Raw genomic sequence first — 26,316 nt, forward strand, 5'->3', positions numbered from 1 at the left:
CATGGCTTAATCTTTGAGACAAGCATATGCTACTGGCAGGATCAACCAGGTAGCCTGTGATGAAGTAGGGTCGACCCTATATCATGTGGAGCCACCGAACACTGGTCCCCGGGGGAACCGGTGCCCGGAGCAAGGCCAATTGCTGAATGCCGCAGCCGACGAAGGCCGCTATGCAACAGTGGAGGGTTCGAGAAACAACAGTGTTTGCCGGGTGCACCGCGGCGGAGGTGGGTTCCAGCCCGGAACCTCCGTCCCGCCGCGGGACCCGTGGTGGGACACCTGAGTCAGACGGGTCGTCTCGGTCACGCTTCATATCGGGCGGCCCGGGAGGGAAGAGACACGCGGGGTTACCCCCGCGCAGCACACCCTCCCGGCCATCAGAGTCGAACCCGCAGTTCGGAGGAACCGACCGCCAGAGCACCGGCACGAGGCCGGGCCGCCGGAGGCCCTCCGATGGCGAGTCGCGTTTGCCATTCGATCAGTGAGAAATCAGGAAAAAAGTCTGACTTGACTTTTTGGAGAACCAGAGAAAAAGGGTGAAAATGGGAAAAAAGTACCCCAAAATAGTGTTCCATAAGGCGGGTAGAGTCCCCTGACAACTCCCCCTACCTTCCTCCAGAGTCGGAAAAAGTCTAAGTTAACTTTTTGGAAGAACCATAAAAAGGGGTGAAAATGGATTAAATGTATCCCAAAATAGTGCCTCTTGAGGCGGGTAGAGTCCCCTGACAACTCCCCTTGCATTCCTCCAGAGACCAGTTTGAAAACTTAAAGTTTTCTGAGAACCATGATTGGGGGTCCTCCAGGCAACAATTTCATCCGATCCAAAGTGCTCATGAGGCGGATACATTCCTCCATGATTTCCCCATCATGTGAAAATAGCTCGTTTTTTTCTAAGTGCTCTCAAAAACCGGGTTTCCGATTTCGTGCAGATGTAGCTTGGAAAAGATGAATGAATTTTTTGGACGGAGGAGGGGAGGTCTCGTTTCCCCTCTCCGTTGTAAATTGCAACGGGGGAGTGCAAAAGTCTCCGGGGCTTCGTCCCGAAGACTTGACCCCCTCCCCCGTTGGCACAATTTTCAAAAACTTCATTTTTGATTATTTTAACATATAATTGACCATTTTCTTTACTTTTTTTTGCTTTCCACGGGTGGGGGCGCATGGCAGGCCGCCTATGAGCTTCCAAATTCGGCCTGGAACCTCCGGGAATTATGGGTTAAGCTCCATATACTGACGACTCCCATTAAAAATGCATGAAATGTACAGGAATCTGTCCATTTCATCCACATTCGACGACCCCATTAAAAGTGCATGAAATGTACAGGAATCTGTCCATTTCATCCACATTCGACGACCCCATTAAAAGTGCATGAAATGTACAGGAATCTGTCCATTTCATCCACATTCGACGACCCAGTCACGGTGACTTTCTTACCCAGGAATTAGTGTCTGAAAGCTGGGTAAGATTACTTTAAATACAGTGTGCACATGGCTTTATTACCCAGGAATTAGTGTGTGAAAGCTTGGTGAGTTTGCTGTGAATGTAGGGAAGGTATGGCCATTTCATCCACACCTGAATACTCCCATTAAAAGTGCATGAAATGTACAGGAATCTGTCCATTTCATCCACATTTGACGACGCATGCAGGGTGACTTTCTTACCCAGGAATTAGTGTCTGAAAGCTGGGTAAGATTACTTTAAATACAGTGTGCACATGGCTTTATTACCCAGGAATTAGTGTGTGAAAGCTGGGTGAGTTTGCTGTGAATTTAGGGAAGGTATGGCCATTTCATCCACACCTGAATACTCCCATTAAAAGTGCATGAAATGTACAGGAATCTGTCCATTTCATCCACATTTGACGACGCATGCAGGGTGACTTTCTTACCCAGGAATTAGTGTCTGACAGCTGGGTAAGATTACTTTAAATACAGTGTGCACATGGCTTTATTACCCAGGAATTAGTGTGTGAAAGCTGGGTGAGTTTGCTGTGAATTTAGGGAAGGTATGGCCATTTCATCCACACCTGAATACTCCCATTAAAAGTGCATGAAATGTACAGGAATCTGTCCATTTCATCCACATTTGACGACGCATGCAGGGTGACTTTCTTACCCAGGAATTAGTGTCTGAAAGCTGGGTAAGATTACTTTAAATACAGTATGCACATGGCTTTATTACCCAGGAATTAGTGTGTGAAAGCTGGGTGAGTTTGCTGTGAATTTAGGGAAGGTATGGCCATTTCATCCACACCTGAATACTCCCATTAAAAGTGCATGAAATGTACAGGAATCTGTCCATTTCATCCACATTTGACGACGCATGCAGGGTGACTTTCTTACCCAGGAATTAGTGTCTGAAAGCTGGGTAAGATTACTTTAAATACAGTGTGCACATGGCTTTATTACCCAGGAATTAGTGTGTGAAAGCTGGATGAGTTTACTGTGAATTTAGGGAAGGTATGGCCATTTCATCCACACCTGAATACTCCCATTAAAAGTGCATGAAATGTACAGGAATCTGTCCATTTCATCCACATTTGACGACGCATGCAGGGTGACTTTCTTACCCAGGAATTAGTGTCTGAAAGCTGGGTAAGATTACTTTAAATACAGTGTGCACATGGCTTTATTACCCAGGAATTAGTGTGTGAAAGCTGGGTGAGTTTGCTGTGAATATATATATATATATATATACACGATATATTTATATATATATGCTGTCAAAATAACGCGATAATTTTGACAGCACTAATATATATATATATATATATATATATGCTGTCAAAATTATCGCTTTAACGGCGGTAATTAATTTCTTGAATTAATTGCGTTAAAATATTTAACGCATTTAACGCATGTGCAGAATGGCCCGCCCCATACGTACCATAAGTGGCAGCACCAGGGTATGCCTGGGGTAGGCTACACCCATACCAAGAAATGGCTTAGCCCCACCATGAAAAATGATGTTAAAGTAAGCAAAATAAAGTCTGCCAACTCGCACGGAGTAAATTGCACAGACAGCAGTTAGTAAGATTGATTTCAGTAGCCACAGTTTTGAAAACTTTTGTCACGTAGTGATCGACTTCTTAATAGAACGTCTTTGATAATGTCTTCTGGCCAATCAGAATCAAGATAACGGCGTCGTGTTGTTGCAGGAAGTCCCGACGGAGAATACTTTTGCTGTAGTACAGGGGTGCACATAACTGGTACGCAGGTTATGTGCGTAATCTGAAATGCGTACCGTCACTTGTGTCACAAAGCGCATTTGCGTACCGACGTACTTGTGAAGCTTTTGCAGAAGGCGGTTAGATCACCGGACGACAGAGTCGGTCTCCGTGTGCACAGACAGGGCTGCTGTTAACGTCGGTCTGTACAACGGAATTGTGCCAAAACTAGCCAACCGGCCGCGGAGGGAGACTCCCCCCCCCTTCACTGGAGAACTGCGCTAAAACAGCTGATCACAACGTTCACACTCTGTGGTCACGAAGTACTCCACTAGCCCCCCCCCCCCCCCCCCCTCTGTCGACTTTCCTGAAGTACTCCCCCGTTGATAGAAATAAACACGTAATGAATCAAGACCCCACGGTTTGATGATTGATAGGTGTGTGGGTTGTCTTTCATTTTGACACACAGAAAAATGTTATAATAAACATAGATACTGTATGTTAAATGGATATATCCGCCTTCTTTCATTTATCTTTCCATTCCAACAACAATATACATAAATAAATGGCATATTTTGGACATAGTTCGAATGGTGATTAATCATGATTAATTAATTTTTAAGCTGTGATTAATCTGATTAAAAATGTTAATCGTTTGACAGCCCTAACATATATATATTACATTTTCACAATTATAGTCTGCCCTGTGTCTACAACACACCTCCGCCGATCTTCTTCCCATGAGGTGATATTTGTTGGGGGACGGGAATCCCATTCTCAAGCCAGGTTTAGCATTAGTGATCCATGCGGCCAAAAGGTCAATCTCCCCTTAAGACGGGGGAAAGAATCAGCAGCTGTCTCTCTCTCTCTCTCTCTCTCTCTCTCTCCTCTCTCTCTCTCATCTCTCTCTCTCTCTCCTCTCTATCTCTCTCTCTCTCTCTCTCTCTCTCTCTCTCTCTCTCTCTCTCTCTCTCTCTCTCTCTCTCTCTCTCTCTCCTCCCTTGTGAATGTGTCTGGTCGTAAGCCCCTCTGATCTCTGTTTTGTCTTTCCCAAAGGAATACAGATACAGTGAGGAAGACCAGGAGTGAAGGATTTAAATGTGAGAAAGGGTTAGTTAATTAAAAGGCTGCTGGGGATTTCCATGTTTAGACCGTGCTGACTACTGCTCCAGGCTCTGCAGAACCCCTGATCCCCCCCTTCTACTGTTTTTAAGTAGTCCAACCGTTTCTATCGCTATTGTTCTGTCTCTCTTCTTGCTTTGTGCAAAAAGTTTGAACTCTGCTTGCTTTGGATATCCACCAAGGTACCAGGTCATTACTCAGCTAGCTGCTGCACCTGCTGAACTACACCATGCAGAGAACTCCACGCTCCGATAATATAGCATCTGAGCAGAATCATACGTAAGTACGGAAACTTTTTAGATCTGTGAGAAAAACGATAGATGTCATCACAATACAACCAACTCTTTACCTGCAGACGGCTTGTGTTTTTAAACCTGAAAGGACAAAAATAATCAATAATTCTCCTAGCTGAAAATACATTGTGCGTTTTACTTAATTTTCATTTTTATGAAACTCAATATGCAGTTTGGCTAATACATTTATTTTTTTCCATGACAACAGCAATGTTGTTAAGTTTAGCACTGCACAAAAAAAGCATGTTATTTTAGACATCACAGAGGTGACCTAAAAACGGTATTGTAAAACAGCCCTCATACCATCAGTCATCAAACCTTTATAACATTTTGAATTCCTGAACTTTTTATGATCAGTAAATCCCAGAACTAGGCTGCCACATCATACATCTACTGTATCCCCATCCAGCCATACAGAAAACTAACCTGTGTTGAGTATTCTCAGACATGACGTGACCAAATCCACCGTTACAGTAGATATCTAAATCAGCTGGGATGATATCAGGTTGCGTGAACAAACTGCAAAATGATTTACTGTTGAGTCAGAAATAGTGCCACTTCCGATGCTGCTCGTCCAATCTTAGTCTGGGACAAGTTTCCATGCAAGAGCCTTTGCAAAACTCTAAAAGTAGTTCAACTCTCTCGGCTTCCGCCAGCAACTCGACACTGACACAACAGATGCACAGGCCGTAATGCTGGAGACTATAGAATCAAGATATGACGTTTGTTTTTCTGCTTCTAGGTCATCTCATAAATTGGAGGCCCTTGGATGCCATGAGCAGCTGGATCCAAAGGACAGCCAGGACTCCGAGGACCCTGGAGAATACTGCTATGGTACAGCAGGGTCTCTTAACTACATTCATCATCTGCAGATGTCAACGCTGCCAATGTCACACTTGCCTTTTCATGCCCTCAGTACAGCCTGTATTGCGCTAAATCATGCGTTCATCGACAGTATAGACTGGTGTATAAGCAAGCTAAGGAAGGACACTGTTTAAAATCTCTACAGTCAGTAATACATCAATAGAAAACAGGATGCCGTTATATTTCTCCTCCGCCAATTTTTGGAAGGTTGTAGCTACCATATTTTCCGGACTACAAGTCGCACCTGAGCAGAGGTCGTGTTAACCGAATAGCCGTGACTTTTTTCTTCTTCGGTGGTACAGCAGTCTTTAGTTGTCACGATTGTATACAGTGCCATCTATTGGCCGGAGTATAAGGTATGTATTTTGCTTAAAAAAGGAATAGCCCCTTCAAGAAATGTTTAAGAATTTATAGATTCCGATTGGTTTGAAGTCATTGAAGGCCACCATTGTCAGCAACAACAATTGCAATCCATTCACATTTGTAGAGAAATGTATTACTTGACCAATGTCCCTTCAATCTCGGAAATTTATCCGCTAGCACTTTAAAGGCATTTACATGTTACAGATATTGGGGCCAGAGTATTTATTTTCTTTGAGGTAGTAATTTTTTGCAGTGCTACTGGAAACTCGAGACAGAAGAATGGAGTTTGAGTTGACAGACAACGTATAAGGCTAATCTCTGTACACAGAGGTCAACAGATGAAGACAAATAAAATAATAAGCTATTTAAAGCCTACATTGTCAACAGTTAGCTTATGGGTTTTTTACCTGTAAGAACCCAAGATCGCTCAAACGTGATTGGTCAAGGCTACTCGGATAACAAACAAGAATGCTTCTAATATCAACATCTTTATGTAGAGATTCTGCATTCACGCAGATATCTTTTTATAGAGATTATTGTGCTCTTGAGTGACAGCAAGGCTAATAAAACCCATCCCAAGTAAACTAATGGTAATCTTTACCATATGGGGTTATAAAATACAACTGAGATAAGTTTTGATCGTGACATCTTACAGTGTGAAATACCTTCCAAGCTTTTTTGGTTTGTGACCTTTGAATGGTCCTCAACCTCGGTCCCTCCCTTATTTTATTACAATTAAAGTTGCAGAATCTTTTTGCCAATGTGGCATCCTGACCTCGATCCCTCTTCCTCTTTATATCACTGCCAGCTGTGCAGTTCTCTGCTTATACCTCCAAATAACCTGCTGAGTATGGGAAACCACATATACCTGACTCGGCAAAAAAAATATATCATGCTCACTTTTAGTAGATATAGAGGTGCGATTTCTAGATCTCTGACGATGTCCGAAACCTTTGTGTCATGCTGGCTGACAGAACTGATCTGGGCTCATGCATCATGTCTCGCTGGGAGATTTGAATGTATCACTCACCACAGACATGTTATAGCTTAGAGGAAGTTGCAATGCCAGAAATAGCTTTAGTGCCACATTTAGTCATCTCTCTCTAAGCTTTCTATACACCAGTTGAACAATGTGTTCTGTAAGATTTAAAGGTTTCACATTTCTGTCATTGAATAATATAAGCATTCTCTTTTGTTTTTAACTTTCAGGTGGATACCACCCTGTCTATATAGGTGACACATTCAACAGACGATACCAGGTGGTGTCTAAGTTAGGATGGGGCTATTTCTCCACCGTCTGGCTATGTCAGGACCTCAGGTAGGTTTAATTAGCACCTATACAACAATTAGGGTTACATTTATTTTCTATTTATATGGACCCTACTCTTGACTCGGAACCCATCGGCTATCGGTATTACGATTTAGCCAACGCAGATATTTCCATGGTTCTGGTGTAGCCTTTGGATATCTGGGCCAAGACTTCATTTTCTTTGCAATGGTCATGTTTACATCTGATCGCAACTTCAAACACCCCAATGGAGTGGGAGTTGAGAGAAAATGTCTACGCCCAGTCAATCAACAATTAATCATTAATAGTTAATTGTATCACCATTAAAAAGTGTATTCTTTGTCCTACGTTCAATGGGTTCAGCGATTGCTTTCTGGCCAATGTGTTCCAACTCTTTTTACCTGCATGCAACCAAAGCTCGCTCCGATGCAATTGTTCGATACTACTTGACATTTTAAAAGAGACAAAAATGCATCAGTTACCACAATTGAGTTCTGTTTTATACAATTTTTCATAGCAAAGTTGCACACATTTATAAATAATTTAGAAAAATCTCTATTTTTAATATTAAATAATGACCTTGAACTACCCTTTTGTGGATCTTGTTTTTGCCTAAACTGAAGCTATCAGTCTTGGCTCCTATCTGTTGACTACTTTCAATTTCAAAGCTGGGAACTTACTGTTACGGCCTAGAGATATTGGACCCCAAAGCAAAAGACTTAGAGATGGTCAAAATCAAAAAGTTTATTTTAAGCAGAGGCACAGTAAACGGCAGTGGAGGCAGGAAGCTGGCTGGCACGGAGACGTCAGGGACAGGAGGCAGAAATCCAGGCGAAGAGATCACAGGAACGAGGAGAGCAGCGAGACACACCGGTGGGTCAAACACAAAGGAATTATCTGGCAGGGAAGTGGCATGAGGACCGGGCTGTTATGTCAACAGGTGAAGAGGTGAGTGGAAACAGGTGTGCCTCGTCTGCTGCTGGGAGGAGCCATGCCAACTCCCTGTCACACACCAGCCCTGCAGTGAAAAACAGAGAAGGGAGGGGGGAGACAGAAGAAAACATAAAAAAAGCACACAACAAAACCAAAACTAAACAGAATCATCACACTTACAACAACATTAATAAGGCTTTATGACCTGATAATACCACATTTACTTAACAAATCATTTACAAAAAGGGAAGCTTTGGGTGCAAAGTTACCTCCCAAGTTAAATAGCTTACTGTGTGCAATATGCTAGTTTTGCTTTTATTAAAATAAAATGTATACCTAATGTAATATATGCAATATATCATTATTTGTTAAAATTGGAAATGATTTCAATGACCCACAATAACTACAAAAGTAATTAAAAGTTGGACCGTGGGTCTTCAACGATACTCTGAAGGGATGGAGAAATATTGTTATAAGCAGATCTAAGAACACAAACACCTGCACGTTCCTATCATTAATCATGAGAATGATTAATGGTTATAACTGAGGAATGAGCACAATAAGATATAATTCAAGTTAGAACAACATCGAAATAACCAACTATACAACAAATTGTACATAAATATATTTTACCACATTTAGTTTTTAACCACCCAGCCACCACTAATAGTTTTTGTACATTCCCTTTTCTTTCACTTGGTTCTTATGATGATTACAAATACATTCTTCTGTGGATTCAGCAGCTCTCCTGTCCCAGGGCAGATCTGATGTAATGACTGTGTTAGCAGGCTGGGTCGGAGCGTTGCTGTGAAGGTCCTGAAGAGCGGAGCTGGTTTCACCCAGGCAGGACAGGATGAACTGGCTCTCCTACGATGCGTCAGTGACCGCTGTTCCTACTGTCTAACATGTCCTACCCTTTCTGTCAAATGCTATTTATCTTACTATTTATCCAAGCACTTGGCTTTACAATTCTTGTATACCCTTGTCAACTATATCCCTTTCAACCCTACAATAACCTCACCAATGCTAAATTGCAATGTACAACATTCGTAATGCCCTTTCATCGTTTTCTTTTGTATGTCTTATTTATTGTCTGCTTTTTTAGTCTTACTTGTAAAGCTCCTTCCCTTCTCTCTTTAATCAGGCAACCGGTCCTACGAGCCGTCATCCCTCTAGTCAAAGGATCGTTCAGTTGCTCGATGAGTTCAAGCTGGCCGGGGTCAACGGGGTCCGTATCCTTTTTACAGACTGGACATAAGCCAGATCGGAAGAGTTTTCATGTGTGAGGGTTTGTGCTGGTCAGACTTTATTTTATATATTGAACACATCTCTGCAATCTCTACCAGAGCATTGTTTTCAGAGATGTTAGAACCAGACAGTTTTGCATTGTGTCATACTCATACACTTAATGCCTAGTGAATAGTCTGCAGACCTGTACAACGGACCTTAATGTCTGGTGGTTAGACATGTGTCTGGTGCTGGAGCTGTTGGGGCCCGACCTGAGGAGCTGGCAGCTCTGTTTTGGGAATCCTGGACTGGCGCAGCGTTCTGTCAAACAAATACTGACCCAGGTAAAGAAAACCTCAGAAAACTAAGATTACAACTTTGGTTCTCTCTACATGCCGTTTGTACTTAGCCTCTTAAGCCCCTCGGACCCTTCGGCGGGTCCGAAACCACAACATCTGCAAGCAACAGTGTCTGAGGGCTTCTTAAGATTTAATAAACTATGAATGTTTCATGTCCATGTAACGGGAAGAAACTCAGCTAACTGATGATTTTTTTTTTTTTACCAAAAAAAAACACAAGGCTAACGCTGAGCCTCTGAATTAGCCCTGAGCGAAAAAATGCTAATGCTGTTAGCACAGAACTCACGGTATAACACCCTTATTACTTATCGTAACTACACATCCAACATATCGATTAGCATCGTGAGAATACACAGAATCGATAGGTATCTATATCATCACTCCATGATCAGAACTCGTGACATTAGAAACAAAAACAGACATCACAACACGTGGCATTAGGTAGAAAACACGGCAATATGTCTTACCTAGTGCTGCTTACCTAAGTAAATGTAACACCCTTTTCATCCCGGTTACACTTTTCATTTTCCCTGTACGATGGGCGCTGTAAGTGATGACAATGGGGGATGTTGGCTTATCTGGCACCCGCAGCTCACAGCCAAAGTGCGAGTGAGCGTGGGAGCGAGCGAGGGAGAAAGGGAGGGTGCACCGGTACGCACTGTTGTTATTAGCATCTGGTGCTTGCTGCTCTAACGGAAGAAGAAGATGTTTCAACAATGATGTGGAGGGAGAGTCCTCTCCAGTCAGACTGAGAGGCTCAGTGAGGTAAAGGACTCTGAGTGTTTAGATAGTTAACTTTAGTCTAAGTTATCTCAGTGGGTCTCAAACGTTTTGATCAATATTTATTTTAAGGCACTCCTTTATAATTATTGGGATAAAACAGGTTTGAAATCATTCCAATGTATACTATTGGACAGTAAACCAGACATATCGTTTTAAACTGGAGAGATACAAACATATGCATAAATAAAATAGTAAAATAAGATATGAATGAACAACAAAAATAAAATACGTTACATGTATTTGTTATTGGCTATGATAGGTAACTTATTGGTTATGTTCACATACTTATTTAATTATTAAAATGTAAACCGATCTTTTTCATATGGGTGTTTAGAGTTGTACCCCCTAGATCTAGTCTCTAGTAATTCTGCTTAAAGTACACCAGATTGAAGAATTTTACTTTAAAATGTTAAAACATTTCTTCCAGGTATGCCTGAGAAGGCAGATATGCTTGTTTTTCTCAACAAGAACTGTTCTTTAAAAGTTGGACTGTTGCACTGTTGTAGCTTCAGTGGTTCTCAGGTTACAGTTACATAGCAGTGAATATAAACAGACTGATTAATGTGAATATTACTGTAAACTAACCTGTGTAAAAGTTTCTCGAATAAATGTAATTTTCTTGGTGGAAGAAGCATGTATAATTTTTTTACCCTGCCCCTCAAAGAATCGGAATTGAGAACCTTTAAGAACCGGAATCGAAAAGTGGAATCGGAATCGGAATCAGAATCGTGGAAATTCAAACGATACCCAACCCTACTTATGACAGCAACTACAGTGAACTACTACAAAGTTCAAACATTTATTTCATTTACCAAACTAAAGTAACCCAACAGTCCCTGAGCTGACTGAGCCTAAATCCCTAAAACTTTGCTGAAAGGTAGAGTGTAGAGTAGACTATACGCATTACACTGTTACATACCTACTATACAGTACATGTAGTGACTACTACTCGACCACACTGTCCACTATGTCTAAGCCAATCACATCGCTAGCTTCCCTTGACGTCACACAGATCTCGCGAGCAGTTGCGATATTTTGCGAGACTTCGTGAGTTCAGTAATGGCCGCCATATCAGAAACCGACACGATGTTTTTTCGTCTTTTCTCAGCGCACATTTCTAGATCTATGGAAGGTTTTAGATGGTTTAGAACAGAAAGGAGAATATACGTAAATGCAATTTTTTTGCGAGTCCAAGTACCGGTTCCCGACGTTCCGGTTTTAACCGGACTTGAACCGAAGCTTTTTACAAGTCCAGTACCGGTTTGGCGTACCTGTACGCAGCACTAACCTCTGTTGTTGTCAAAAGTTGTCTTCAATGGCATTTAAACGATAAAAACGCTGCTGAAGGTTAATCCATAGGTTAATCCAATGTGTCTGTGTCACTTTGAAATTATTTCTGATAATCCATCAGCAATAAACTTAGTTTTCAGATTTCAGAGCATAAAATAGGTTTCACTTTTGGCAAACTGCGTGCGCATAGCCCCCACTTCTCAATGGTAATGTTGGTGTGTATGTGGAAATGTCCCTTCAATTCTATTGACTCTAACGGTTCAAAAGAGATGTCAATCATCAAAAAGACCAATGGGTTCCAGAGAAACGGCAACAACGCCCATTTCCACCCAAATGACCCCAGAGGTGGAGTTTTTTTTGCTAAACCTCTCTAAAAAGGTCAAATGTCACTTGTTTTGCATCGATCTTGATACAGGGTACTTATTATATGTTGTACTTTGGATTCCTAAAGCTTTTAGTCTACCTTACCATCATCCAAGGGTAATTTTGGACGGACACTATAATTTACAGTTTTTTACTATGTTCAATCTGACTTTTCTTTAAAATAAAAAACATCTATATTGATTCTGACTTTTCTACATCCAACTCACATGTTTATCATTACTTTGAGAAAAAAGACTATTAATTTTCCCCTTTTAGAAGTGTAGTTCTATTTCGACCCTACTGACTGCCAGAGGCGGTGCTTTTAGCACTGGATATGCCCATCGCACGCATACGCAGTTCGAGTACCTAATAACAACAAAGTCACCTGTGACCCACGTGACTACGGCTACATAGGCCGGCGTCACTAGTGGATCGGTTCCTTTTCATCTTCTCGCTTCGCGAGAGTACCGCGGCTACATTCTTGTAGCCTACAGCGTTCAGGTTTGAACGTTTGATCTGAGGGATTTCTCCGCAAGCAGCTGGCCGCGTGCAGCTTCGCGACTGACAATCGGAGCTACGGGTTGTTAACGCGTCCTCCAGGAGCTGTAGCCGGCTGTGCGCTGTGCAGAGCCTCGACGGACAGGTTTGTGTCAACTTGTTGCTGGTGATGGCTGTGTCCCCGCACCCTCTCCCAGCTAAGTTGTCCTGATTGCTGTCTTATTTATTGTTTGGCTTAGACTTTCTGGTGACGACAGTGTTCCGGCTTCCTCTCCTATAAAGTTGCCCTTATTATGCTCTTTTGAAAGTTCTGCTTGTGGCGTTGTGCCCGAGCTATCATTAGCATTTGAGTCCCAGCTTTAGCTGCGTCTCTCATTCAATTTAGTATGGAAAGTAGTGTTGCACGGAGTACCGATACTTGAAAGGTACCGCGATACCCTGCCGTTAAAAACGGTACGATTCCTCCGTTTCATTAGTATCGGTACTTTAAGAATGACGGGGAAAAGTACTCCCGTGAAAAAGCGCCGTTTTAAGAGCCGTGTGTGTTCAGCGCTCTGCTTCCACTCCCTGCACTGCAGCCGTGCCTGCAGTCCCGCTCCTCTCAAGCACGTTCTAAGTCCCTCCCCTCTCTCGTGCACGCGGCCACGCGCTAGCTGCCAGAGCATGTGAGAAAACGAGAAGCATGGCTGCAAGTGGGAGTGCAACTGCCGCTGCGCCTCGGCTTGTTGACAAAAAAGACGCCAGAAGTCTGTGAACGGGCCGTTCAGGTGTTCAGAGCAGAGCTCCCTGTCGGAGTGGCAGAGCGTGATGTGATGTGATGTGTCGCAATATTATCGTTGAGCAAACTTAACTAGCAAACTAGCATCACTATCTGCTAACGTTATCTTCAGCCTTCGTTTTCTATTAGTTTTTTTCATAGGCTATAAACGGAGGTGGTATAAGTATATATCTTGTACTTGAGTAAAAGTAGAAGTACCCAGGTCTTGTACTTGAGTTAATGTAGAAGTACCAGAATGTAGGAACAATCCTGCAATCAAAATGTTCCTCAAATAAAAGTACAAAAGTATTATCATCAAAATATAGTTAAAGTAGCGACAGTAAAAGTAAAAGTACTCAGGTCTTGTACTAGAAGCACCAGAGTGTAGGAATACTCTGTTACAGTAAAAGTACTGCATTCAAAATGTTCCTCAAGTAAAAGTATTAAAGTAGCGACAGTAAAAGTAGTCATTGTGCAGATTGGTCCATTTCAGAATAATATATATGATATGTTTTATAATGATTGATCATGAAAGTGTTCTCAAAGCTGGTGAAGGTGCAGCTAGTCTGAATGACTTTGTAGACTGCAGGATAGCTGGTGGATTTACTCCAGGTGGAACTAAAGTCTGATTTAACACTTGATTACATTTACCATCATTCATCCACATCTGTAGAGTAACTAAAGGTATTAAATACATGTAGTGGAGTAAAAGTACACCATGTACCTCTGAACTGTAGTGGATTAGAAGTACAAAGTAGCAAAAGAAACATTGAAATACTTAAATAAAGTACATGTATCTCAAAATTGTACCCAAGTAGTACTTGAGTTTATGAACTTAGTTACTTTACACCAGTGGCTATAAAGATAGAAAGACTAAGCCTTGCACAGAGGCATGAAAATACATTTTCAAAATGCTCAACAGTGCTGCCAAAATGTTAAACTCACTGCTACACAATTAAAATAAATGCTTTTATATATATTTATATTAGATGTGACTCTTTAGCGTTTCTGTTCTTAGTAACACTGCTGCTTTAGTTGTTCTGACTGCTAAAATCATCTGTTATTCCTAATTTTAAAGCCGATATTCCGTGGGGTCGGGGGCTAATTATCTGGTCTTAACATTGTGTTTTGACTTGGTTGCTTGATTGTTAGCAGCAGCCGCTTGGCTAACACCTTGCATGTACTGTTAAGCTTCATTATTTAACTCAGCCGGTGAGGGCAGTGCTCTCGCTCCCACTCCCGATAACGTATGGTTTTGATTGCAGTAGCGCTACTGTATATCGTGGTATTTACTGCTCCTACCAGACTCTAGTCTACTACTACTGTACTAGGATGATATGCAGAGAACAATCTTCACTGTGTGTGCTGTGTGCTCTGCATGTGTGGCCATTAAAGAGGATTTCATCCTCCCAATATTATATTATCTAGGGTGCAGCCGTTGGCTGACACTTTTAGGCACCGGCCACAGTTACTACTGTAACTACGGTTCTAAGCCGTGTAAGTAAAGCCATGTTGGATACATTACCATCTTATATCTGCTCCCTGATCTCTCTGCAAATTGAAAGTACTTATTGCCTGAGATCGCATGCTGTAGTTTTATTAAATGTGCCAAGTGCTAGGACTGTCTTAGGGAAGAAAGCTTTTAGATGTGCAGCTCCACTAACATGGAACAGTCTGCAAAAAGAATGGAAAATTGCCAAGCTAGTACCACTACATTTTTTTAAAGCTCGGTTGGATGCTACAAAATCAGATGCTGTTGGTACCTGTACATGTGGTTACATATGTAAATTGTAATCCCTGTACATTTTGCTGTATGATGTCCTTCTGTTGTTCTGTTGTTTATGTTTTTATGTCTTCTTGTGGAACCTACTGCTGCAGGTCTCCCTTGAAAAAGAGATCATTGATCTCAATGGGATTTTACCTGGATAAATAAAGGTTTTGAATTGAATTGAATTGAAGTACTGGCCATAGTTACTACTGTAACTACGGTTTCAAGCCGTGTATGTACTGGCCACAGTTACTACTGTAACTACGGCTCTGAGCCGCGTAAGTACTGGCCATAGTTACTACTGTAACTATGGTTCTATGCTGTGTAAGTACTGGTCAGAGTTACTACTGTAACTACGGTTCTAAGCCGTGTAAGTACTGGCCATAGTTACTACTGTAACTACGGGTCTAAACTGTGTGAATACTGGCCATAGTTACAACTGTAACTACGGTTCTATGCTGTGTAAGCACTGGCCATGGTTACTGCTGTAACTACGGTCTGTGCTGTTCTCTTCTTTAGTCTGGTCTTAAACATTTGTGTTTGACCTGATCTCGCTTGATTGTTAGCAGCAGCCGCTTGGCTAACGTCTTGCCTGTACTGTTAAGCTTCATTATTAACTCAGCTGGTGAAGGCAGTGCTCTCGCTCCCGGTATCGTATTGTTTTGATTGTTAGCAGCAGCCGCTTGGCTAACATCTTGCATGTTTTATTAAAGCTTCTTTATTTAAACTCAGCTGGTGAAGGCAGTGCTCTCGCTCCCGCTCCCGGTAAATGTATTGTTTTGATTGTTAGCAGCAGCCGCTTGGCTAACATCTTGCATGTTTTATTAAAGCTTCTTTATTTAAACTCAGCTGGTGAAGGCAGTGCTCTCGCTCCCGCTCCCTGTAACGTATTGCTCTGATTGTTAGCAGCGGCCGCTTGGCTAACATCTGGCGTGTTCTGTTGAGCTTCGTTGTTTAACTCATCAGTGAAGGCAGTGTTTTTCGCCCCCGCTCCTGGTAGACGTGCTGCTTGATAGCTTGGTAGCCGGTAAAGGCTGTGTTCTCGCACCCGCTCCCGGGTACGCTGCACCTGGCATTCGTTATGAACTCAACCAGTGAAGGCAGTGTTCTTGCCCCCGCTCCTGGTAGACGTGTTGCTTGATTCTAGCAGCAGCCGCCCGGCTAAGCTGTCCTGTTAAACGTCTTTATTTAATCCAGCGAGGTGAAGGCAGTGCTCTCGCTCCCGCTCCCTCTGCCGGTAACGTGGGTGTAGTTACATCCCTCTTTGTTTTCGGCGAGTAGGAGCATTGCTCTACTCTTTCCGTTCAGCAGGTAGCTGGGGAAGGCTGTGTTCTCACGCCCACTCCCGGCTACGCTGCATCCGGCTACCTATAGACTGGCTCATTCATGTAGCGCCTGTATGGCTTCTCTTGAGCCCAAGGACGGCCATGACCGCTGCCCCCCTCTGCCTTGGCCTCGAGCATTTGAGGGAGGATCTCACGCAAAGCGCCTGCATGAGCTGTAGATTCATGCCTCAGGCGCTCAGAGTTGCTAGAGTCGCAGAGGTGGCACCTCTCCTCGTCACAACTTCCTCCAGCTCAGTCTGACCGTTCCCGGCGACTTGATGGAGGGATGGCTATGGGTTCACCCCCCAGGTAGAGTGCTAGAAACAGGCTGTCCTCTAAGGTGGGTCGGTTAGCTGCCGTCATGGAGCAGACGAAGTCGCTCCTGTTGGCCCTTCAGCCAGGGGCCGGTGCGGGGGCTACTAGCTTGCCGCCTGGCCCTCCTTCGGTTGCCACACCTCTACTTGAGGATGCCATGTCGCTAGCGGCTCCGGACAAACCTCTTCTATGAAGGGGGGGGCGGGGCCCCGCTCACCCCGAGGAGGCTTCCCACTCCTCTGCTCAGAGCTCTCTGCAGGGCACGGAGTACGCCTTCATGGCGGCCATTATTCGTGCAGCCCTGGTACGCTTGCAGCTTCAGGTTCCGCAGGCCGACTCGGCTCAGGCTAGCGCCTTTTTCAGGCATAACCCTGCCCATTTTCACTCCCACTGTTCCTCCTTCAGAGGAGTACAGGGAGCTTCATGCAGGCTGTAGAGACACCAGGGCCCTCTCCCACTCTGCTGCCAGGCAGGATCCGGCGAGGGTGGGGCTGGGTCGCTTGCTATCCATTGAGCCTGCCATCACCTCCCCGATTCGGGCTCCTAATGCCAGGTGCCCTCGGCCTCAGTGCAGGGTCACAAACGAGCTGCTCTGTAGGGCCTACGACACAGCGGCACGCAAACTCCCCCTCCCATCTGATACTGGCTTTCTCTACCTCTCTGCAGCAGGCGCCGGCTGAGCCTTCTTTGCTGGGCCTCAGTGATGCATCACTGTAAGCTTTTGCCCTAATGTCTAGGGAATGGGGACGAGTTATGTCCTTATTGGTGCAGACTCGTCGCCAGGTCCGGCTGCTTTTCCAGCAGCAGCTCAGTTACTGGGCTGTCTGTACTTCCGACCCTTGGGTGGTTTTCACCTTAACCCAGGGGTACGAACCGCAGTTCCGGCCCCTAGCCTTCGGCCGGGCCAAAATGGCAGTCGTCAGCAATCCGGCAAAGGCCCTAGCTCTGGCCCAAGAGTTGTCCGTCCTTCTATCCAAGGAGGCAATCGAGCCAGTAGACCCTCTGCTTAGCCCAGGGGGTTCCACTCGGCGTACTTTCTCGTGAGCAAGAAAGTCGGCGGATTTCGCCTGATCTTGGACCTCAGAGGAATCAACAGATTCCTGAAGGTGCTGCCACTCTATATGCTGACCACAGCACATGCACAGCCGTGGAATTGAGGGATGCCTACTTCCACGTGGGCCGGGCAACATGCTGCCTTATATTCAGTTCCTTCGGCCCTTGGGCAAGCTGCCTCGGTCATTGGGCCCTTGGGCCCGCTGGCGTTGCGCCCCATGCAGATGTGGCTGAACAGCCTTCACTTGGACGCCAAGTGGCACAGGCGCAGGGAAGTCAGGGTGTCGCAGCGCTGCCTCCACTCTCGGTCACACTGGAGGGGCAGGGCCTATCTCCTGATGGGCGTGCCCATGGGCGCCATCCCATCCCGCCAGGAGACCGTCACCATAGGTGCAGGTCTCTCAGGGTGGGGTGCAGTACGGCAGGGCAGGACCGTTCAGGGTCAGTAGTCTGCCCAGGAGGGTGCACGCCATGCCAACGTGCTAGAGCTTCAGGCTGTGCAGCTTGCACTCACGCACTTTCTACCCCTACTGCGGGGCAAGAATGTGCATGTTCCTTGGGACAGCAGGTACGCTGTTGCCCAGACAGCAGTCCCTTCTAGACAGTGGGCGTTCTAACTCCACTCCACTGAATTTATGTGGCTGCTATTTCTGCCCGACATATTCGGGTCGACGGTGCCACGGCGGGGTGCCACAGGTCGGTGTCCCTCTTCCTGAGAGGGGCTTTACGGCAGCATCCCCCTAGCACCCCGAGGGCTCCGGCTTGGGACCTGCCCCTGCTGCCGGATGCCCCATCATCTCCTCCCTTCGAGCCCCTGGCCCAGGTGGAGCTTAAGTGGCTGTCCTTAAAGGCAGCATTTCTGCTTTCCACGACCTCAGGGAAACGAGTTGGAGAGCTACATGCCCTCTCCGTGAGCGATACATGCCTGAGGTGGAACTCCGATGGCTCGGGTGTTGCCCTCTGGCCGAACGTGGCGTTCCTGCCCAAGGTGCTTCCAATAGCCCACTCCAATCGGTCTATCCAGCTGGTGCGCTTTAACGTCCCACAGGAGAACGGCACGCCTGAGTTGCTGTGCCCTGTGCGTGCCCTAGAGGCGTATATTGGTGCTACGGCCCATATACGACAGTCAGAGCAGCTCTTCATTTGCCATGGCGGCACGAGAAGGGGCTGTGCTCTCTCCAAGCAGCGGCTGTCCCACTGGGTTGTGGATACAATCTCACATGCCTGCAGGGGCCAGTGGCCGCCCCCCGCCATCAGGGGTGAGATGTCACTCTACAAGGAGCATCTCAACGTCTTGGGCTGCCCTGAGAGGGGTGTCCCTGGAGACCATCTGCGCTGTGGCGTCGTGGGCATCGTCTGGCACATTCTCCAGGTTCTACCGGGTCAAAGTCGCCACTCCCCATCCTTTGGGCATGGTCCTGTGTTCGGATTCTTCATGATATGGTTGGTATAGTCATCCAGTGCTAAAAGCACCGCCTCTGGCGGTCAGTAGGGACGAAATAGAACGATAGTTACGGCTGTAACTACGGTTCTATGAGTCCCGGATTACCGCCAGAGTTTCCGGTCACTCAGAAGTCTTGTGTGCTCGCGAGAAGATTCTGGGAACCGATCCACTAGTGACGCCGGCCTATGTAGCCGTAGTCACGTGGGTCACAGGTGACTTTGTTGTTATTAGGTACTCGAACTGCGCATGCGTGTGATGGACATATCCAGTGCTAAAAGCACCGCATCTGGCGGTCATCCGGGACTCATAGGCCGTAGTTACAGCCGTAGCTATTGTTATGGTCATTTGTTCTGGAAATGTCATTTTCGAGCCTGAGACCTGAAAAACAGGCTTGGGGCTTAACAGGATAGTAGCTAGACCCATCTTATCAACAATTGCCTCTACTGAAGTAAAGTATATTGATAATGTCAACCTTTTGAGATTTTTTGTGTATACCGTTTACATTTCAACACACTGTGGGTTTGCACAATTGAAGGCAGAGGATAAATATGTGTTTACATTACCCAATGTCTCTGTTTTGCTGTTTCTTTCTCTCTAGATTCTGCAGGGCCTGGAACATCTTCACACGCAGTGTAAAATCATCCACACAGACATCAAGCCTGAGAACATCCTGCTGTGTATGGAGGAGCAGTCCCACAAAGCACCAACAGGGGAGAGCAGCTCCTCCTCTGTGCTCAATGGGAAAGAGGCCAAGTCCACAGGCACTTTTTTTCTTATTGCTACAGATGCTGGAGATTGTTTGAGTGAAGTCTTGAATCTGGACGGATACCAGCTGAGCTGTCTGAGCTGCTATGCAGGGTTCATCACATTTGAGTATAAAGCAGATGAACTCTTAGCCTATTACTGTGCAAATGTCTAGTTTCAAATGTATCTTCTGCTCTTTAAACGCATATTGTAAATATTAGTGTGTTGTACTGATATCTAAACTAATACAGGAAGAAAACAAATTATTCTTTATAACTTAAGATGCAAAATGCATACAATCTCAAATATCAGACATGGAGAAACTGTCTTATGACATCAGATATTTTTACTAAGATGCTAATACATTATTTCTTCTTTCTTTCAGAGAAAGGGCAGATTAACTCCTACAGTTTAAAGGACTTTACAGTGAAGATTGCAGACCTAGGAAGCTCCTGCTGGGTGGTCAGTAGTTCAAATCAAATCAAGTTGTATTGACATTTTTAAAACGATTTTTGGTCAAGCCAAAGGGCTGTACATACAGTAAAACTACTTTGCAATAAGGACACTTTACAACAAATACAACAGCACAGTTTGTGCAGAATATCAGTATGAGAAAACAACACCCTCTGTCCTTAGACCCTCACATCGTACAAGGAAAAACTTCCAGAGACACCCCACAGTTTAAAGGGAAAAATGGGAGAAACCTCAGGGAGAGCAACAGAGGAGGGATCCCTCTCCCAGGACGGACAGACGTGCAATAGATGCCGTGTGTAAATCGAAGAGATAATACATTTACAACATAGGTAGACCAAATGTTTGGAAATTCATGTGTCTATAATAAGAAGATAGTTGCTTGATTAACTTTACATACAGCCATTTTAAAGCAAAGTCTGACATATCAATACCTGGGGGATGCTACATTTGTTTGCTAAGGAAACTCCAAAACTGCTTGATGGGAAACTAAGATAGGCAAACAACCCTGTGACTGTCATCACATTTTCATATGCACTCAAGTTAATTCTGATTGGTGCACAAATAATGCTCACATCTTATCATTGAAAGATTTGCATACTAAGATTTGCATTGTAGCATTGACTTAATATCAATGATGGCCTTGTTTATTCCAATTAAGCTAGATTTTTTTTTATTAAGAATAATTTATAGTACATGAGGGTGTACAATATAATTGTGATCTTTATGTCTGTCCCTCTCTTTCTTGGTGAAGTACAAACATTTCTGTGAGGAGATTCAGACCCGTCAGTACCGCGCACTGGAGGTTTTACTGGGATCTGAGTACGGCCCGTCCGCTGACATCTGGAGTGTTGCCTGCATGGTGAGTGAAAAGCACACTGTATGATGTTTACACTGTGTAAAATACAGTTTGAGATCATTTAATCAAATGGAAATAATGGTGGGAATCATTGTATATGGATTTCTCCTGAAATATAACCAAACTGTATCTTTGACTACAGTTATAATAAAGTTCTGTGAGTTTCAACAAAGCTTTTACCAACTGTCCCACCAGTTACACCAGTTGTTACCACCTTAAATGGCATTCACTGTAGCAATTTGCGCCACAATAAGAATCAAAGGAAAAGGCTTAATGTCTTAAAGATGTGTAATTTAAAAATGCTATCAAATAAATGTTTCACATTCTGAAAAGAAAAACAAATGAAAAAACAATAAACTTTAATGTTTCGGGGAAACATCAAGTCAAATTTCTTTACAAAGTAAAATAATAGTGGGCCTAATACCAGGCCTTGAGGAATCCTACAAGTGCATTTTACAATTGTAAATTACACTAAACTGTTAACAATTTTCTCAAAGTTATACTTGGTCAGAGGGAGTGTCAGAAATGTTGTTTTAAATAACAATAATAATAATAATAGTGCAAGCTCAGACTGTATGTAGTCTTATGGCCTGCGGGATGAAACTGTCAGTGAGTCTTGGGTTTGTTGTCCGGATACTGCGGTACCACCTGCAGACAGAACAGTTTGTGGCTGGGGTGATGGGGGTCTTTTATAATCCGGAGGGCTTTCTTCCTGAGCCGCTGGGAGTAGAGGTCCTCCATGGATGGCAGCTCCGTCCTGGTGATGTTCTGTGCAGTTTTCACCACCCTCTGTAAAGCCTTACGATTGAGGGCGGTGCAGCTGCCGTATCAGGCCGCGATGCAGCCACTCAGGATACTCTCTATGATGCACCTGTCGAAGGTCAGGATGCTCTCTATGGTGCACCTGTAGAAGGTCAGGATGCTCTCTATGGTGCACCTGTAGAAGGTCAGGATCCTCTCTATGGTGCACCTGTAGAAGTTGTAGAGTATCCTGGAGTCCATGTTGAACCTCCTCAGCCTGCGGAGGAAGAAGAGCCGCTGTTTTGGTGATGGTGTTTGTGTGATGAGTCCATGTTAGGTCCTTTATAGACGCTAACTCATGCATTTTACCCTTTATGTTTTCTCTTGCATTCTCTCAGGCCTTTGAGTTGGTCACTGGAGATTCCCTGTTTGAGCCCAAAGCTGGCGAGTCCATTTCTCTGGAGGAAGGTACATTTCGTACAGTTTGCTGACACTGACAGAGGCGTGACAAACACTGACACAGGATTACATAGGATTACACTGTTGCTGCCTTGTAACTGTTGATGCAGTGTATGCGTATGTGTACTGTACACTTGTGTGTCTCATGCTTGCATGTCTGTTCTCTCCCCTCAGACCATATAGCCCAGATCATGGAGCTGCTTGGTCAAATTCCGCCAGTTGTTGCCTTGTCGGGTAAATACTCTGCAGAGTACTTCAGCCCCAGAGGTAAGTCTGCAGTTGTTATGCATGTTGTGTGCTAGCACGTCTTCACATTAAATAATATCATCAAGATTTGTAATGACCATCTTGCAAACCAGGGCCTCCTGTTAGGTTGCCCTATTGGTGGGCAGGTGGATCGTCAACAAATCTGTAACGTTTTCACCGGTCATCTGGCACTGTCTCTTTATGACGCTTTCTTGGTCATTACAACCAAGAAACATCCTACTGAGGGTCACAGTTGTAAACTTGTGCTTAACAGTTTTAGTTAAAATACAACAAAATAAGTAAGTAAAGATCATGGTTCGGCTTAGAATATGGTGTTAGGGGTTTGTTCAATTACAGACTTTAGAATTACAGAAAACTTGTTGTCTTTTGGTTTTACGTGGGACCCAAACAGAAGTCAGAAACATATTTGTGATGTGCCAAAACAAGAGTATCAAGGGAAAAATGTGTTTCCCTCAAAAAGATATTGACAATGCAGTTTCTTTGAAAAAATGGTGAGACCCTCAACTAAAAGGACACCTCTAATTCCGGATTGGAGTTGTGATGTTTTATACGCAATGACAGTCTCCCAATCCCAAACCGTAACTGCCTGTCATATATACTGTATAAACCCCCTTCCCCTAGTTTCTCTACCAGTACACCCCTGATATTGCCCTACTGATTCATTTTAAAATTGCAGAGATGCCCTATTATGGTTGCATTTCCTCTAGGTAATCTTCGTCGTGTGGGCCCACTGAAGCTCTGGAGACTCTACGACGTTCTGGTGGAGAAATACAACTTCCTGTTGGAGGATGCCGCTGGTTTTTCAAACTTCCTTCTTCGCATGTTGGACTTCCATCCAGAGAGGAGGGCCACCGCTGCACAGTGTCTCCAACACCCTTGGCTGACATCCTGTTAGAAGTCCTCACAGCGAGATTCTGGCAGCAGAACCATTTTGAAGCAACAAGTCCTCCAACTCATACAACCAAATAGGTCGATTGTTCAAGCCCTTATTACGACCAAATAAGTCGATTGTTCAAGCGCTTATTACGACCTATAATCACGTTTTAGAGTTTTCGACCTCTAGTGCTCCTGTTGACTGCAAACGCTCTGGTGGGTCGTATATTCACAAATAACCCTCTCTGGAAAATCCTAAATTGTAGTATAGTTTGGCCATTAAAACGCTTAGATTTCTAGCGAGAAGTGTATATTGTACTTTCAGAATCCACGTCCAGTGGATGTGTAGGATCTATAGTTTGATAGATATTACGAAGATGATTTGAGGTCTCGCCAGGATAACGTGTATATGCGGTAGCTTCCATGTAAAGTTAGTGTCAACACTCACAGGGTGAAAACAGTATTCCCGGTCTCGAAGTTTTCATAATAAAACCAATGATCAAATGATTTAACAGTGATATCTGCAGTACTCATCCACTAAAAAACATCAGTTTATCCTTTACACGACATTAATTGGTTTAAATGGTGTACAATGCTTTTGTGTTTTTCCCATAGGTTTTTCCCTTCCGATTCTGAGAGACACATTTTTCAGAGGTTTTGATAGGCTAAAACATCGTACTTGAAGCTCGGCGATTGGATGTTTTAGCCGCAATGCACGTTGGGATATGGTGTTTGTGTGATATGAAATCTGAAAACATTTTAAAAAAATAAAATAATACTTTATTCCGAGTGTGCTTGCTTTTCTCTTTGGAAGTCATCACATAACGGCATTGTAATACATGGTTTGGCTGCATTAAATATTACACATTTGCCGTAGTTCTCTATTTATAGAGCCCTGATGAGAAGACCTTTGGACAAACTGGAAGAAATGCCGCCAAAACTGAATACGTGACGTGGATCATAAATATATCAGCACAACATCTTCCATTTCTTTTCACACAATACGTCTCCTTGCAATATCAACACTAATTCGGCTGACTTTTATATTTCATCCAATTGGTAAATAGGCTGTATTTACAGCACAGCTGATAGAAAGGGACTTGTATTTTTAAAGATATTACTGATTTTATTTGAATATAAGAATGTAAATACTGAGTTGAGAGAATAGTCAGGGGTTTTGGGCGATGGGAGACACATCTATGGAATCACAATTTCAATAGCTTACCATTAAATGATGAATATACCTTTCTGTTTGTGATGTTTTCCATGTGTATACACATTAATATCTGATATATGACATTATATATATAATATATATATATATATACATTATCAGCTATAATATTGTAATTATATAGAACTACAATATGTGAAATATTATAGCAATATCCTGTACAATTATGTGAAAACATGAATAAAACTACACATCTTCAGATGTTATACATACATAAGTGTCCTACACTAATAATACAAAGTTATTATGGCATTGTATGATGTGTGTTATTTGTAACATCTTCAGAAACTACCTTTCCAACTCCTCATGCAGTTGACTGTTACAGGTCTATACAGGTTCATGGTACAATGCATAAACTTCAAATTGAGAGACTGAAACTGTATTTTCCTTTACCGTTCTGTTTTAATTTCACAATAAAGTTAATAGTAATATTATGTTTGATATTATGTTTTATTAACTAGACCACTTTTTTTAACCTGCGTCGCCTAGTGGTTAAAGCAAGTTATTGAATTTAGTTGTTGAATACGTTTTATTTGATGAAAACATTTAAATATTAAGAGTAGCCTACATACAAACTAGGGGGAAAGTAGAAGGCATGATAGAAATATAGAATAGAAAATATCAAGAAGATACTGTAAGTGATCTCTACAATAAAACAGCTAGTGGAGGACGTCCAAAGGTATTAACAGGAGGATGTGCAAAACAGACAAACTAATAAGGCTTTATTTAAACATTAAAGAATATTTTAAGTTAAGGTCTTCTTTTGAATAAGAAAACAACTTTGGGGGTATCAACAGATAAATATTAAGTCTGACAAAGTACTTAACGTATTAAACACAGTTTAATACTGTCAACTTCTAATTATGGGAAATACGAAAACGTCTTTTAAAACTACAATTCCAAGTAGAGACGTGCCATAGAACATGTTGCGAAACACAATAGCCAGCATGTGTAGTTCTGGGGGGGAGGGGTGGGTCTGGGCTGGATCTGTTCGAGTCCAGTTTTGGATAGTCTGCCGTGGTTACATTCCATTTCAAAGAGCTGTTTGACGCTCGGCGTAACCTTGTCGCACTGCTACTCCAACATCCAATCACAGAGCTTGAGGACTAATCACGGGGTTTGTAAAGCAAAGCGGATGTTGTAGTCCCAAACGATAGCTGAGGATTCTGGGTAGTGTAGTGTCTTCGGAAACTCTGTAATTTCTAAACTCCGAAAAAACTATTTGTTTCTCCGAATCGAAGGTTAAAAACACAAAAGCACTGTAAACAATTTAAACCAATCAATGTTGTGTAATTAACAAGGATAAAATAATATTTTTTGTGGATGAGTAATGCAGATATCACTGTGTAATCATTTGACAGTGAGGGGAATACTTCCGGTTTTATTATGAAAACTTCGAGACCGGAAATACTGTTTTCACCCCGTGAGGGTTGATGCCAACTTTACATGGACGCTGCCA

General features: G+C 43.4%; 1 protein-coding gene across 2 annotated transcripts; it reads left to right on the forward strand.

The window, feature by feature from the left end:
* The first annotated feature begins 4,177 nt into the window (after positions 1 to 4,177).
* Positions 4,178 to 24,342, forward strand: LOC117449942 (SRSF protein kinase 3). 2 transcript variants are annotated; one of them, XM_034087882.2, is made up of 13 exons: positions 4,178 to 4,264; positions 4,469 to 4,565; positions 5,322 to 5,413; positions 7,016 to 7,124; positions 8,813 to 8,903; positions 9,172 to 9,259; positions 9,492 to 9,598; positions 19,808 to 19,970; positions 20,339 to 20,415; positions 21,179 to 21,286; positions 22,423 to 22,492; positions 22,658 to 22,750; positions 23,458 to 24,342. In XM_034087882.2, the coding sequence occupies exons 2-13, from the start codon at positions 4,516 to 4,518 to the stop codon at positions 23,643 to 23,645; spliced, it is 1,236 nt and encodes a 411-aa protein (XP_033943773.1). In that variant the 5' UTR covers positions 4,178 to 4,264; positions 4,469 to 4,515; the 3' UTR covers positions 23,646 to 24,342. The 2 variants fall into 2 exon arrangements, with proteins under 2 accessions (XP_033943773.1, XP_033943774.1); XM_034087883.2 differs by having other exon boundaries at positions 4,185 to 4,565; positions 8,816 to 8,903.
* Positions 24,343 to 26,316: the final 1,974 nt, after the last annotated feature.

Source organism: Pseudochaenichthys georgianus, chromosome 7, assembly GCF_902827115.2.
Source record: "Pseudochaenichthys georgianus chromosome 7, fPseGeo1.2, whole genome shotgun sequence".
In the NCBI taxonomy this organism is placed as follows: Eukaryota; Metazoa; Chordata; class Actinopteri; order Perciformes; family Channichthyidae; genus Pseudochaenichthys; species Pseudochaenichthys georgianus.

Bases quoted from the DNA above. Each gene is read 5' to 3' on its own strand.
- LOC117449942 (XM_034087882.2), top strand. From the start codon at position 4,516: ATGCAGAGAACTCCACGCTCCGATAATATAGCATCTGAGCAGAATCAT. The intron at 5,414-7,015 runs GTACAGCAGGGT...TTTAACTTTCAG, and splicing joins CCCTGGAGAATACTGCTATG to GTGGATACCACCCTGTCTAT. The intron at 8,904-9,171 runs GTCAGTGACCGC...CTCTTTAATCAG, and splicing joins AACTGGCTCTCCTACGATGC to GCAACCGGTCCTACGAGCCG.